General features: G+C 32.8%; 2 protein-coding genes across 3 annotated transcripts; one reads left to right on the top strand and one right to left on the bottom strand.

Moving 5' to 3' along the window:
• Positions 1 to 1,647: 1,647 nt before the first annotated feature.
• On the bottom strand, positions 1,648 to 2,743 carry LOC111006479 (uncharacterized). The gene has a single exon (XM_022278448.2). It carries the CDS (start codon positions 2,548 to 2,550, stop codon positions 1,879 to 1,881), a length of 672 nt encoding a protein of 223 aa, XP_022134140.1. The 5' UTR covers positions 2,551 to 2,743; the 3' UTR covers positions 1,648 to 1,878.
• Positions 2,744 to 8,390: 5,647 nt separating this feature from the next.
• LOC111006728 (WEB family protein (DUF827)) lies at positions 8,391 to 11,109 on the top strand. 2 transcript variants are annotated; one of them, XM_088122787.1, is made up of 2 exons: positions 8,391 to 8,817; positions 9,332 to 11,109. In XM_088122787.1, the coding sequence occupies exons 1-2, from the start codon at positions 8,566 to 8,568 to the stop codon at positions 10,841 to 10,843; spliced, it is 1,764 nt and encodes a 587-aa protein (XP_087978913.1). In that variant the 5' UTR covers positions 8,391 to 8,565; the 3' UTR covers positions 10,844 to 11,109. The 2 variants fall into 2 exon arrangements, with proteins under 2 accessions (XP_087978913.1, XP_022134501.1); XM_022278809.2 differs by having other exon boundaries at positions 8,395 to 8,817; positions 9,329 to 11,109.
• Positions 11,110 to 16,894: the final 5,785 nt, after the last annotated feature.

Below are 16,894 nucleotides of genomic sequence, written 5' to 3'. Positions count from 1 at the left end.
ATTACTTTTAACTTTCATAAACATATATTTTAACTTATAACTTAGTACAATGCTCAGATCTAATGAAAACGTGTCTTATGAAAAACAAGTCATCAAAGATACGACAAATTCAATTTTAAATAGATTTATCTAAACTACAGAAACTAAATTGAAAAATTTAGAATCACTACGAAGAAATTAGAATGGAGTAGAAACCATATAAACTAATATATTAATTTCACAAAGAAAGAAAAAAATGAAGATCAGGTGGGTAGGCGTTGGTTGAAAGCATAAACTTAAATGAAATCAATGTATATAACAATCATTACATGTGCTAAAGACTTATCCACTTTATGGTTAAAAACAAAAATGAAATCGAAAAATTATTAAATAATTTAAGTTAGTTAATTTTGATTTGACAGTTCAAATTAAACAACCATAAGTTTTTACTGTACAGTGATGAGTTTCCATTGCCATAAATGCAAGAGAAGATGAATTTCTTCTTCTGTAGACTGTAATCTGCCATTGATGATGATTGATTAATGACATTAAGAACAGAGAATGGGAGCAACCAACCAAATTAATTTCACAGTTATTTCAAAGTCGACTGTGTTTAATTAATCCGACATTAACTTCCTCATCTGCCTGCAACCACACGGCAACCTCGGCTGCAATTTTTCTTGCCCTGCGTTGCACTTTTTAGCCTCGTTAACTAATTGATTCCGAGTCCCGTCCGAGGCATTCGGGCCGATGTGGGTTCGGTTTCTTGGCTCAACCTATGGTTTGGTTTGTAAGTTTGTTCATTTGAGAATTGAAATTGTCTGGGAATGTGAATAATACTCCGTGTATTATGAGTATATTAGTAAAGGACAATATATTTGTAGGGATAGTTGGGATATGATAAAAATATTTAGCAAAATTAATAAAATAGCAACCATGTTTAGTTTTTTCAGATATAACATTTTTTTTTAAAAACGGGAGTCCAATTTTAAAACGAAAACTTTACCAAAATGATATACATCTGACTACTGATATATATATATCTGATATGCTATTAATATAAGTGTCTTGATATATTATTAATATAAATGAAAATTTGTGCTATATTTGAAAATCTAAATATTTTGAAATACATAAAAAGATTTTTCTACCGGATGCAATCTCTCATATTTTTATTGGTACGAAATTAGCAGTTGGTTATAAGATATTTTAATAATTAAATAGCTGATTATTAGGTTTGGTGAAAAGGTTGAAAGAATACCTTATTACCTCTAAAATTTTTAGTACTCCAATCTCTTTATTTTAGGTCACACTACTATATATGAATATTTTTTTTCATAAATACTTTTTTAATATTGTTGGACCTGTATTGATATAACAGACAACAAATAGTAGTAGCACTACCCTATAATAGTGGATAACTTTTTACTTCTTTCCCATTTTTGCATTCTAATTGGTTCTCAGGCTGTAATGGGTTTTAGGGTTTGTCAGATTTCAGTACCTCTCATTTATGTTCTTTACATGGTTTTAGTAAATTTTTTTCTTCTTCTTTTTTTTTTCCTCGAGGTTTGAGCTTATAATTAATGGGGTTCAAGCATTGGAATATAGAAACATTATATTACATATACAACAGTGAATATGAGAATGTGAATCCAAGAGAAAAAAGAATTAACAGAAGAAGGCTAAAAAAGCTTGGATTTTGTTATAGTTTGACATGAGATATGCCATTCAACAAACTGAATGTTCCATACAATAATATAACATTTCACTCCACACACAGACACAATGACAGAAGATTTTGAACCCATAAAAAGAAAAGAAGAAGAAGAAGAAGAAGAAGGGATATGGGAATTTGACTAATTAATTAGATTCACACAGCAAATTATGTTTACTAATTAATTAATTAACAGTACCTCGGCCAGCGGATCCATGGCCAACCATGGACAAAAAAGCATTCTTCACACTCACTAACTGGTAACAACCTCGGAATGAAGCTCTACTTGAAGAAGCACCACCAAAGCACAAGGTTGATGTCGGAGAATTCGAGCTCCCGGGCTCGTCCCCGTCGCCGTCGTCGAAGCTATACTCAAATGGCAAGCTCGGAGTATCTGAGATTGAGCGGCGACGCTTGAAGAAGTTCAGTTTGGGCGAGGAGGAGGACGACGAGCGAGAGGACGACCACGACGAAAACGAGGACGACAGAGAGGCGGAGGAGAACGAGGACGGGGAGTTTCGGGATCTCCTCGGCGCGAGGCGGGGGAAAATTGAGCTCAAAAGGGTTGGTTTGGAGGAGGCCTTGGAATTAGAATGTGAAGAGGTATAGTAAGAAGGAGGAGGAGTAAGGGGAGGAATTGAAGTTTCTGAATAGCTGTGCTTTGGAGTGCCCGGTCTGGACTCCCATCTGAACGGAATTGCACCGGAGGCGCCGCCATAGTAGACTCGAAAAGACGAGTTGGCGGCGGAGTTTGCTTCTTTGGACAGAACCGGCGCCGGCCTTGTGAAGAATCTGTCATTTTGGTGTTTGATTTGGAGAGGTTTTTGAGAGATTTGGTCGTAGTTTGCAGATTGCATCTTGAAGGGCAAGAATTGGATTCTGAATGAGAGATCTCTCGGCCTTTGTTTTCCTCAACAGATCTGAGAGTTTTTTCAAGATCCAAAGCAGCTGAAAGTTGTGATATAATAATAATAAAACAAAAGAGAGAGACGAATTTGATGATTAATGAAGTAGAAAGGGGTGTTTGAGTTGAGACTTCTAAATGCTTAGTCTATGTAGTTGTTGAACAGTGTACAATAAATTAAAGGGTGTGTGGCATTGAAATTGACAGACATAAATATTCATATCAGGAATTTGTCTTTAGGGAAAGGGCAGAGTATAAGTGGGTCAATTAACATTAATCATTAAAATATTTGAATCAGAAAAATACTTAATCTCTATTCTCATTGAAAAATTGACAGTTGATTATTTTATTTTGGTTGGTTAATTAATTAAAAGAGGTAGAATTAGTTAATAAGAGTAATTTGTGGGTGGAATTTAATATGGGGAGGGGAAGATGGGCAAAGGAAGAAATTAAGGAGGGCATGATGGAAAGACATTTAAGGAAGGGAGAGGGGTTGTTTTTTAATTTGTTAATTTTTGGGGGGTTAAGGAGTGGAAGATGGTGTAATAAATGAAAGAGATGATCGTGGTCCATATGATCCCTCCATGAAAGCTTTGCTACTTTAATGTGATTCTTCTCCGAAAGAAACATGGTTGGTAGAGAGATGTTGATGAAACGTTTCGTAACGAAAATATCAAGCTTTATAGTAAATAGTTATATAGAGGCATCGTCTAATGTAATAACTCATGTATATCATTGATATATGAGCACTCATATTAATATATCATTGAAAGATCATATCAATGTTATTGATATTATATTAGATATTTTATTGGTATATAAACACTCATATTAGGCCTCAAGAAAACATAACTATATATATATATCGAATATAAAATATATCATCGATATATATAACATAGCTGATATATCTAATATAAAATATACCAAATGTGAACTATCTCACTAATATAGTACTTGATAATAAAGGTATATATAATTGAATCCAATTTAGTTAGAAAAGCAATCCTTAGCACTCTAGCAAAATTTTGAAAATTGTTTTTCTCTGAAATATTTAATAATATTTTTTTTATTCATTTTCTTTGCTAGGAAAGTGGAGGTATCCATAGTCTATTGTTGGTTGGGTAATGATCTATAGTAAGGTTTGAACTCATAAGATTAGATTGAGTTGTGTTCTTTCGAGTGGACGAGCTTATTACAACCACGTGCTTGGACATCACTTCTTTATTTTTTTCGACTTTTGAGACGGGACTCCTTTCCGGTGAAAGCATGATGTGCAACAAATTTGATAATTAAGGTGATATTAATAAAAACGGCAAAGAACGAACGTGTGTGTATATATATTTTTGAAAGAACTCTTTAAAATACTTGTATTTTAAGAATGCCTTAAAAGCTTTTGAATATAATTTAAACAAAGAGTCTTATTGATGTATAACTCTACAAGAAAATGTATGTATATATATATAGCTAAAGCTAATTACTTAACTAAATAAGAATATTGCCTAATATATTATTCTCTCTCACATCAAAGTCATAAATGTTCTTTTTTATGATGTAGGGATTAATCAGCTAACTAACATATATTAAATATCTTAGAAGTAAGCTATAAGAACGGTATGAGGATAAGACAAGTGTCCTTCTGTATCATTGACATGTCATTTTACATGGTTGTGTTTGAGTTTTTGCTGAATAAGACAAGTGAACAAATATTTAATTATATTCATAAATCAAATAATTTTAGTTCACATGTGGTTCATATGATTTTTTTTAAATCCCTAACAATCTTAAATATATTTTTCACTCAAATAAAAAGGGAAAAATATAACTACATTATCAATAAATTAAAAGGTTTGTAGAAAATGGACATTTCTTAAGGTCCCAAACCACCCAAGCTATCTCTTGAAGACATTCAGAGAATTTGAATTGAAAAACCTAAATTTATATAATATGAAATTAATTAAGAAATCTAAATTGAAGCTAGTTCATACTTACGTCTATATGTGTAAAAAATAATTTTTTTTTTAAAAGTGTTAAAGGATCCTCGTGGAAAAGATAAGAGATCTAATAAGATTTTATAATAACTTGAATTATTCTTCTCATTGCCAATTGGTGAGATGAACCCCATGAATAATATGGTATTAGAGCCCAAAATGCTAAAACGAGCATTCGGTCGAAATATGAAATTTGACCAAGATCCATAGCTACTCATCTCATCGTCAATTGATTTTGAAATGGAATCGCGAGTTAGTTAGACTTGTCAACTTAGACTTACCTCTAATTAAGGTTACGTTGTATTGAAAAGAAAAAAGGTAGTCAGACATTAATTTCAAGTTATATACAGATAAACTCCTGAGCTAAATGTATTTATTCACATCTGTTGGGCATTGATAAGTTGACTCAAAATGCACAATAAAATGGTAAAAAATGGTAGGTATTAATTGGGGTGAAAGATTCATAGGGCTTAAAAAAAAGGAGGGATGGAGAGATGGAGTATGGTGGTCCACATTTAGGTAGATAGGTGCATTAATGTGCAATAATTATTAGATCAAAGCCGGAGGAGAATGCTTCAATTAAGCCTCATTCTGCCTACACACAATGTTTGGAGTTTTATGAAAAATTTATGAACACTATATAAAGTTGGTGAACCAAGGTTCAAGAAAATTTAACACCACCAAGTATATGGAAATGGATCCCTCTTTAAAAAAAATATATATATATATATATAATCGATGATATATTAGTTTGTCTCTGGTATGGCCATCGTATGAGATGAGGTGTTCAAATGATCGATTTGTTTTTTATTTACTAGAGTAAGTGTAACGACTTTTGATAATGGTCGAATTCTTTATTTAATAAGATCAGTTCTTTAAATTAATTCTTGATAACTTTTGAGGGGTACGATTTATTTATATGATGATAAATGATTTGAGGTGTCTAAGCAATATGAGGTTAGCTTAGGATATCGGTGGTGGGATTCATTATAAAAATTGACACATAAATGACCTAAATCAAATATAATTGGGCTAGGAAATGTGAGCCCAAAGATTTATTTATAGCTTTCAAAATAGTCTGAGAATTGTAAAGGAGATTCATGTAAGATTAATGTAGTATTTGTGAATGTGTGACTCTGAAAAATTTGTTAAGTTTGGTGGCCATAAAAAGGATAAATCACAATCATTTCTTCTTGGAACAACAGATGGGGTTGGGGATCGAACTCACAACTTCTTGACTAGAGATATATTTTAACTATGCTCGCTTTGACAAATTTAAATAAAATTTTAAAGTATACATTATAGGGTAATCAAATAAAATACATTCAAACTATCCACACTTGACTCGAGCCACGTAAAAATTGCTTCGGCAAACACCATACAGTGTTTGATTGCTAGCCAGTGGAACTTTTGAAACCATTTATTTTTATTTTATGATCATAAATGATTGATAGCGATTAGTAAAACGTGTCATTATCAATCTTCTTTGGAAAATAAAACTTTTATAAGAACCACCCTTAATCAGTGAAACATGTCTCATCAAGTTCATTTGTGATTTTTACCAATTTACGGTAACAAAAAGAGAAATCAATTTTGAAGTTTGCATTGCAGTTAAAACAATGCAGTAACAGAAATAACCGTGATTGTCGAAGACGACGTCGTAACATAGGGATTGGAGTTTTGAAGAATTAAAAGAAAATTGGTTGGTTGTGAAAAAGTTAAAGGGATGCACTCGCCGCAATCATGTCCTCCTCTTATTGCCTTTTCTTTCCTTTTCCTTTTTCTTTTTTTATAATCATTAAAACGATCAAAAAGGGAAAATTTTAAAATAAGAAAACATTTTATTTTTTTCTCCTTTCAAACTCTCACCCCATCTTTTACCCACACATTGCCAGTTAATCACGGATTTCAAATATAATTAGATTTAATATAATTTATAGGCTTAATTTTTTGAATTTAGTAATAATTTAATATGATCTTGAAAAAGATTCATGTTCATTTCTTCTTTGGTTTAACTTAATTTATTCAATTCAACATGTTAAATTTTCATATTTTAATATCAACTTTAGTTTCAGAATCTAGATATTCATAACTATTATGGGTCGTCCCATTGTTCTAAAGAAGCCCAAAGAAGAAATAAATTAAAAAAAAAATAAAGGGAATAAGTTCAAACTCATGATAGCGACTACCTGCCTAAGATTTAGACCTATGAGATTATTAGAGGTATGCATAAACGGACCCAAATATTCACGGATAAAAAAAAGAATTATATTAAATATGTTTTTATTACATTTTTAATAAAGATTTTATATTTACAATTCCCTATTTTTGAAAAGTAGGTATAGTTGCTCTCAATTTTTTTAATATCGCGATCATCATTCTTATTAGCCTTTTTTTTAATAACAAATTGTTAAAAACTATTTCGTTTTTCGTTTTTAAAATTTGGTTCAGATTTGGTTCAAATTTGAAATAGTGTCTAAAAATTCAAAATTTAAAAATAAAAAATAAAAAACAAAATTGTGGGCCTATATAATTTGGTTTTATGGAATCATAACCATTATAATTTCTTCAAAGTTATTTCACTTTGCCCATTTGTTTTAAATTATTTTACTTGCATGTTGAATAATCACTTCAATAATAAGTTGGAAAAACAAATCTGTCACAAAATATCACTTTTGTTCCCCCTTCTTCCCAGCCTTTGGATTACAACCTATCAATCTTAACAATTTATTTTCCTTTTTTTTTTTTTGAAAAAAAGTTAACAAGATTCAAGATTTCAAGGTTTATTTTACACATCACATAAGTTTAAAGTTCTATACAATAGAATTTTTATCAAAATAATTAATTCTTACTAGATATTTTTATGCAATTTTTTTAAAAAGGAATTCTCGACTCTCATTTTAAAAGTACACAAATATTGCCAAATGAATCAATTATTGTGAGACAAATAAAGTTTTGTACGTAGGAGAAGTCTCTCTCTCTCGGAAACTTCTTTGTTGCAAGAAATCTTTTACTTTATGCTTTTCCAAATTTTGAAAAATACAAAAGTATCAAAAGAGAAAAACAATCAATTGTAAAGTAAAAAAAAATGCATATTGAAATTGAAATTATCTAAAACAAGAAGATACTCCACCAAAAACCATAATGCCACGACATGACATTTTAGAGAAAAAAAAAAGTTTCATATCAATTATTTATCTTATATCCTAATTCTTTTCCTTAAAATACTATTTGAGATTTTCACAAGAATTACATATTGAAATTAAAAAAAAAATTAGCAATTTGGCCAGTAATTAAGTATTTTAGACTTTTAGTTAATTAATTTTGACAATAATGGGAAAATATGTGATAAATTAAGAGATAGATATGACAAATTGTCTTTTTCATTTCAAAATAAAGAACGACATGTTTCCCTTAATAATTATAGACGACATGTCGGCGAGATTCAATCTTAGGGTGATGGTCCATTGTAACCGCCAAGTACTGATTGGCGCTTTTAACCGCAATCCACGCCCAAAATCAAATACCGGTTAACTCCTAGGTCGCACCCGCTACTCCCTACACCCACCATCAGATCTCGTCAAACTCCAAAATTCAACGGTCAAACAGTCAATAATTTGACTAAAGCTTTTTCCACCAATCAGATTCATCCACATGTAATTTACTAGCCAATTCAGAAGCAGAGGAACATCTCCCAAAGGGAAAAGAAAAGCCGGAGTTGCCAGAGGGGAATTATTGTGGACCCGACTGGTTCAACTCGGAATGGAAACTCAGTGGAGCTTTTTTGGGGCGAGTCGCGAATCGGTCCCCCCCGAAACACCATCATCACTTCCCCCATCGTCCCTCGATGAAGCATTATGGTTTCGAGGATCGGTTTCGCATCATGGACTCGCCCCCGAAAGTCCAACCCACAGTCTCTTTAAATTCCATTTCGCACTAAACGATTTTCCATAGCCACAATTGTGAGCTCTTCGGCTATGGCGGAACCACCCGACCCGGCTGCGGAGGCAGTACCCGGGACCCCATGTATAACCGAAATCAGATACGACAAGGGCTCCGATTCTGACCCGTTTGGGCTCGGGCCCGCCGGAAGTGGCGATTCGACTCCGGCTCCTGGGATTCGGAGGTTTAATTTCAGAGCTGTTATTGATACGAACCCGCCGTTCGGCTCGGTTAAAGAGGCCGTGACCCGGTTCGGCGGCAGCGGTCCGTGGATACCCTTCTGCAAGGTAACAGACAAATGTCTTTGCTCCTGATGAACTTTTCCATTTTGCAGTAAGAATGTGAGAAATTTCTTGAAGTTTAGTACTGGAAGCATTTTTTAAATTTTTTTTCGTTTTTGTAATGGACCTTTTTGTCGTTTGTTTGAAGCTTAGTTTTTGTCTGTAAACTTGAACAGTAGTTGAAACATGGGGGTTTTGGATCGATGCAAAATGGGTAAATTTTATTATAATAATTCATTTGTTGAATATGTGAGTTCACTGTCAATTCAAGAATATAAGTGATGCTTGAAATGGCTTTGACGAAAACGAAATCTGGCTTATAGTTGAAGAATTGAATGTATATTTTTTACAAGAAACGCATTATTTAAATAATGATCTGAACAAAGTTCTCATTCCTGATTTTTTCTTGTTTATGATTATCTTTATTAGACAACATTTTGTATTTCGTGTTGTAGCTTGCTTTTGTTGATTATTATGATGGTTTTTTAATTCATTATGAACGATTATGATAAAGCAGCAGGGGATTGAGGAGTTTGATATTAAGAGAATGGAGGAACAGACAGCAGAGTTGGAGAAGGATCTGATTGTTAAAGAACTGGAAACACTTGATGTATTGGAAGAATTGGGTGCAACAAAACGAATGGTGGAAGAGTTAAAACGGCAGCTGCGGACTGAAGCATTGAAATGCTTTCCGGCCCCAAACTTCCATTCAGGGGAACAGACTCCAACTTCTTCTGTTAAAGAAATGGAGGAATGTTTTGGTGATCTCATTTGCAACCACGAGCAGCATATGTTGGGAGATTCAAGCCCATCGCCTGATATGATCTTAATGGAGTTGAAGCAAGCAAAAATGAACCTTGGAAAGACTATTAATGATCTGGGTGTCATTCAAACTTCTGTTGAATCTCTCAATAGGAAAATGAAGAAGGAGAAGAGCTTGCTGGCAAAGAGACGAGATGGGGTAGCGCTGAAGTTTTTGGGGCCATCGACATTGGATGAGGAGCGAAAACCAATTCCAGTCAAGTCCCAAGTGACTGATGATGTTGAATTTAAAGATGTATCTGAGAATTCATTCAATAGAGCGATGGAGCTTCCTCAGGTGAATCTAAGGGGTGGACAAATAAAGAATCCAGATGGAGCGAAATCCGATTATTCGGTGGGTGTGGCCGGGAACGAGCACACGAAGGCTAGTTTGAGGACTGCCGAGTTAAGGTTGCTCGCAGCGAGAAAGATGGAAGAGGCTGCAAAAGCGGCAGAGGCAGTGGCTCTAGCTGAAGTTGAAGCTCTAAGTGGCATTGATAATTCAGCTGGATTTTCCTTACAAGAGCCAGAGACAATGGTATTTAACTTCAAGGATCAGTCTTTTCTGAACTCCAACACTAAGAAATCTGGGGAATACCCAAAGAAAAATGAAGATGTTATGGTTCAATTGGACGAGACAAATCCTTCTAAATTAAACATTGAAAAGAAGTTGAAGGAAGCAAAAGAAGAACTTAATCTTGGTAAAAAAGCATTGGAGGAGGCTCTAAACAGAGTTGAACTTGCAAATAGAAAGCAACTAGTTGCTGAAGAGACTCTAAGAAGATGGGTACCAGAACATAAGGGGCATGCTTTCTACTACCCCAGTGCCCTCAACAATTTCCTCCACCCTTCCGCCCTCGCGAATTTCCGTCCCTCCGTTCATCAAGCTTCTCCACTGCACAGCATGAGTAGGCCAGATCTTGTAAATAGAGATTCAAAACCTGTTCTAAGATCTACGATTTCGATGCGAGATGTGCTGAGCAGGAAGCAAGGTTTATCTGGAGACAACATAGCAAGAATGGATGGGCAGCAGACTGAAAAACAGAAAGTTGCTTTGAGTCAAATGCTCCATCTCCATGCACCAAGGGAGGATCTAACATTTCCTTCAAAAACAGAGAATGATAGAAATTACCAAAAGAATCCCTCAACAGAAAGAAAGAGGTTTGGCTTCATTCAGATAGCACTCCCCCTGATGAAGCAAAGTAAGAAGAAGCCACAATCACAATCATAAACAGAAGAAGGAAGCAAGTGTGAGGTTCTAACATATTAATTTTATTCATTAGTCTCTTTCGGTTTTCAGTGATGTGTTATAATACCACAATGTGATATTCAATAATCTCCAGCGATCTTTGCCATTCGTTGTTAAATGTTTGTTTCTAAGTTTTTTTTTTTTTTTTTTTTTCTAGTGGAACTGGTTATGATGTTTGAATTTCACTGTTATGTGATTGATGTTGGAAGTTTATTTATTCTGTTGCTATGATGAGATATTGAGGTGCTTGAATTTGTCTTTTGGTATCCTATGTTCTCTGTTAATGCTCTGCCATTTTCAATTCTTAAGCTGGAGTGGAAACGTGCCCTTGGAACAGTTGGTTTGCAAAGAACATCATTGAAGTAGAAAATAAACCTGAATTTGCTTCATGTGAAGTCCTTGCTTGCTGCTTGTTTTACTCATAAATTCAATGCAAAAAATGTAGAAGTTAATATATTCTCTAAGCTATGACAATTTGTTCAAGCACTTCTGATGGAAATCCTTTCAAACTGCTCTGTTTTTGGTTTTCTTCATCTCCCATTTAACAAAACCACCATATTAAGAAGGTGACAGTCAAAATCATACATTTTATCTGATTCTCTTGCCAGTGCTTTTGCAAAGCAGAAATCAACCATGAACTGGATTAACAATGCTGTGTGTGCACATACATTATTGTTTCAACTTGTAATCGTTTTATAAAGCTGTTTTAGGTGCTAATGTCTGCACATTGTGTAACTGAGATGTTATGTTAGTAGCACAAAGAGAGAACAGATCCTTGATGGGTCAAACATTGAACTGGGCTACACTCAGGCCCAAACCCCAACATAATTTTCGCCTCGCTTTGTAGAAAGAAAAAGCTTTAACAATGTTTCTTCATGGATAAATCATTGTGAAGAAAAAGCTTCAATTTATAAGTAATATAGGGATGAAACCATACTACACAACTAAATATGGAATATTCCTACAGTACAGGACTTGGTCCAATAACAAATTGACACCTGTATATAATTTTTTCCAGAAGAACTAAAGTACGGAGATAGTATCTCACGTCGTCAATATATTATTGGACCACATTCTATCGAAACTTCCTATATTGTACACTTTAAGACAACTAATGAAGATCTATATTGTACTTAATCTTGTATCTTTACTATTTCTAGTCGATCTTATACTTTACATTATCTATTTATAACTAAGAACAACATTAATTATTTTTCATTAGTACAAGAAATTTTTTAGTAGATTTTCAAAAGCAACATCATGTAGAGACCACCCTCTATCGGTAAGCAAGAGTTCCTATTCCTACTAACTTTCTGATGCGGTATATTTTTATTGGTCTATTTCCAATGCATTTAATAGATAAGTAGATTCTACTAAAATTGTTGAGTTGTCTAAGATAAAAGATATGATTAAAAAAATAATGAAATTAACTAAAACTTTTAAACACGTAAGATGCATTAGGACTAAACTAAGAAAAAAAATATATTATTTAGGTTTTTGGTTCGTTATATTATATATAGCCTTTTATTTTTTTGGTTTATTTTAAAGTGGGGGATTAGCGATAATTAGAGCCCACATGTCGTAAATGTGTTAGAAATGCCCACGGAATAAAATAAATCAAACCCTCCCTCCAACTAATTAAAAGTTACACATAATATAATATATGCTCTCCCACCCATCAATATAATCCAACCCCATTTTTCAACATAATAAATATCCAAGAAAGAAAAAAAAAAAAAAAAAAAAGAAGGTGATATTTATCCATAAATGTCTCCATCTTAGAATGAGGGGTTCCTTAGGGCCACTTGGCCAAAGCATCAATTAATGATGAGCCAAAAGTTGGCCAATTGATAAAAGACTCACCCAATTTATCTTATTCTCCATTGCATACATGTAACTTTTTGTGGTACCACCTCATTCTTTCTAATTGCTCTTTCCTTTTAAATTCGTTAGTATAATAATGTACAAGTTTGTGTGGGGAAAAATCTCACCTCTTGTTTGGAGTTATAAAAGTTTGAGAGAGCGTTTTTTTCTATTTTTGTAATTCGTGATTTGGGTCAAGGAGAGTCCGAATATTCATAAAGTTGCATATCAAAACCAATTAATAAGAGAAAAGTAGTTAAGATTATCAATATTTCTGAGTTCTATCTCAAAATCAATTGACAACAAATGTCTTATAAACTGCTTGTTAGGTCTCTTGATCTTTAAAGCGTGATTGTAATATTTTTTATATATTGGATTTTTCTTTTTTTGTTTAGTCGTGTTTTTTTCTTGATTTGGAGTTTTACATGTAAAGTACTTTTGTCTTCTTTTAATTTCTTAGTTATTTTCTACTTATCTTGTATAATAGAATAGTCTTGGTTCCTTAACTTTCATAACTATTATGCCTTCAATACTTTAAATAAGTCCTTAAGCTCTCATAGAAGTCTTCAAAATCTATTGAAAATCAACCTCGATCAAATAGACATAATTAATTTGAAAGTTTAGGGAGACCAAATAGAAACAAGCACGCGAGAAGAAGCCTAAGGACCAAACTTATGATTGAAACTTTTCAGCTTTAACTAAAAAAATTATCTCATGAGAATGGAGAGATATTATCCTAAATGTATGCTATTTTAATACAAAAAAAGGGGTTTATAATCATAGGGGAATTGGATCATATAAAGCAAAACCTTTTATTGATTTGATCTTTGAGGACAATTTTTTTTTTGGTTTATTGAGTACATGTCGCATTTACGCGTGTTACCTTCTCACACAAATGGAAATTAGGTTGGCGTATAAGCATCAGGAGAAAAGGATTGCTAATAATTGAAGTGAACTAAAATAAAATTATAAAAAAATATAATAACTAAATAAATTATGTGATCATCACATATGTGTCGAGCATTTGAGGCTATTTTTAGTGGGTGGTGAAAAAAAAACCTAATTTGTAATTTGGAGAGAAAAAAAAGTTTGAATATTTTGGATGCTCCAAACCCAACAACAACAAATGACAATGAAGCAGAGATGGGAAGAATATCTTCGCACCCCAACTTTATAATTAATAGTTATCTTTTTCACTTAATCAAACCCAAAACAAAAGTGGGTATTCCATTAATTAGTTTTCAGAAACAGATTGGGCAGAAGCTACGGTTCTTCGATATGGGTCCCAAAAACTTTGGATCAATTACTAAATCATTCTCCTCTAATTGTCTATTAATCATTCTTTTTAATAATAATAATAAACTAACTTTAATGCTTTTGCTTTTTGTATCAGAGAAAATATCTGTGGTTTATTTGTATTATAATATCATAGGCATGCAAGAAAAAGCTTGTAATTACAATCCTCAAGGTAACATCAATCTAAAAGTGAAAGTTTTTTTTTTGGCTGTCACAACTTTAACCCTAATCCATATGATTTTTTTAGATTTTTATACACTTAACTAAAGCTATATATATATATATATATATATATATATATATATATATATATATATATAAATACGATGAATTGAATAGCGATGAAATTTAGAGGCGAAAATAATTTATATAGTCGCTAGAGTAGCAATGAAGTACTCAAAAGTCACTTCAAAAGCGAAGAAGATAAGCTTTCGTCACATACATAAAGGTAGTGTGTCGCTTATAAAGCAATAGAAAGTGATTTGTCGCCCATTTTGACGACTATGCCCAATAAAATAAGGGCGCTGTGTGTCACAATCGCACCTTTCAAAGGACTCCCAAAGCGATTGTGCGACACTTACTTTTGCCCACGAACAAGTCAGCCAACGAGAATCGAATAGCCGGCGGCACTACGACTATATATCGCAACCTCCACCCCCGTTCTCAAGGAAACGAGGTTGGAGAAAAAAGGTTTGGAAAACGTTTGAAGACATTTTGGAAAGCTTGTTGTATGCTTTAATGCAAAAGAATAGATTAGCGACAAGACAAGAATACAACTCGATGTAGGGAGGAGACTAGGTGTACCCCTTATATTATAAAGCATTTTGCCTTTGACAAGCGTGAACATTCAAAGTGGCGAGGAGTCACTCGCCACCAAAAGTACAATGAAAAATAAATAGATGGCATAAAAGTAAGAGGGAAGAGTGTGTTATAGGCATGCGGTGATAGACGACATGTCTGGATGAGCATGGCAATGACACTGCATGCGTCTTGCATCAGATTTACATACTTTTATTGATTTGTATCCATAATAATATAGATGTAAAGTATAAATTAGTTTAAATATAGAAGGAAAATAATGAAGAGAAGTGTGTGTTGTTTGTTGAATATTGAAATGGAGGGAAAGACATGGAAGGATATATTCGATTTGTGGGTGTCATTATCATAAAGAAATTAAATTGAAAAGTTGATATATGTCACTCAACCCAACATGTAATCTTAGCACACTGAGCTGAAGCCTGAAATGATGGTGTCCAGCTGAATAACCATTTCATCATTATTTTCTATGAAGGGACAGCTAAGTACCATTTTCTCTACTTTCCAATATTATTTTATGTGTTTTATAATAAAGCAAACAAATGCTAACATAGAGGTATATTAATAATAATGAAGTGCTTTTTTATAAATTAAAAAATATATCACATCTTTTAAAGGGTAAGTTTTTGTAGGATTAATTCTTGTATTGAGCAAGAGTTAGTGAATAAAGATCAGATCTTTCACACTAGAGAGAGGATAAGAGTTTTTATAATAATCAGGTCTAGTAAACTTTATAAGTGATCTCTATTTTGTTTATTTTTCTTTCTTTGCTTGTTATATTATTCTTGTTTATCAATTATCACGCGTGTGGAATGAGAATCTAGTATCTTATAAACTCTTCAAAGTATTTAAGTGATGTCCTAAATTAGTTGTACGTTTGAATCCTGATGAAGCTATAAAAAATAGTGAGCCTCGAAATCTAGTTATATAAAAATTGGTGAGTCATATCTCAATCTCAATGAAATGTGTGTTGTTCATAGTAAGTAAAGCTCTCATCAAAAAGGAGATGTGCCCTTACATAAAATATTTGAAAGAATAGTACTCAATAAGATCTTTGTTCAAATAGAGGATTGTTAAGGGTACAGCAAATAGCAGCATTGGTGTTAGATTATTCCATAATATGATTTGTGGTTGAGTTCAAACTTCTCAAATTTATAGTGTGCTTTAAAGAAAAGATGAGTCGACTTTGGATAAAAGCAAGCTTTTTGCTATTATCTATACTATTTGATTGAAACTTGGTGATTCTTTATTCATGAAAGAAAATTTATTTGTAAGGTGAATAGAGACGTCTCACATTGGTCGAGACTCGAAATATTAACATCTTTTAGTATATTAAATATTTTAAAGGAGCAAAATGATGGGGAGTAGACAAAGAGAAATTCATTATCGGTTCCCAAATTATTTTATCATAATTTTTATGAACTAATATCCTAAAGTTGGAAAGGTGAAGGGCCATATTTTGGAATATCCTATCCTATCCTATATGGCTATATGGCTATATATATGTATTTTATAAACCTAGTGTGAAACCAAATCCAAACACAAAAAAAAAAAAAAAAAAAGGCGTTTTCAGGCACCTACAAAATAACAAAATGTAGTTATTTTCAACTAATTTTTGTAATAAAAATAAATTAAATTTAACACTTCACAGCCGAAATTTGAAATTTTGTTTTGTTTCTCCACTCAACCACCCACTCCCCAACCAGCTCCCTACAACAACAGTCAAACTGATTAATCTCCACAACTTTCCCTATTATTTCAAATTAATATCTTCTAATTTTATTTGAATTCAATTTTCCTAGCCACCCACCCAATTTTTCAACCCAAAGAAATTTTCACACACTAAAATACGCCAATTTTAAATACTTTAAGCGTGAACAGTCTCATTTCTAACAAACTCTACAAGCGTAATACAGCCACCAAACAATTCATAATATTTTAATAAATACGATAGCAAAAAAGCATTTAAAATTTAAAATTAATTTTCATGGCTATTACTATTAGTATTTATTAATGAGCATCCTGAGTGAGAAACAAAAACAAGTAATCGCTGTCACT

The sequence above is a fragment of the Momordica charantia genome (genome assembly GCF_013281855.1).
Source record: "Momordica charantia cultivar OHB3-1 chromosome 4 unlocalized genomic scaffold, Mcharantia_2.0 BLBB01000004.1, whole genome shotgun sequence".
NCBI lineage: Eukaryota > Viridiplantae > Streptophyta > Magnoliopsida > Cucurbitales > Cucurbitaceae > Momordica > Momordica charantia.
Note: the sequence above shows the minus strand (reverse complement) of the source record. Positions and strands in the feature narration are given on the sequence as shown.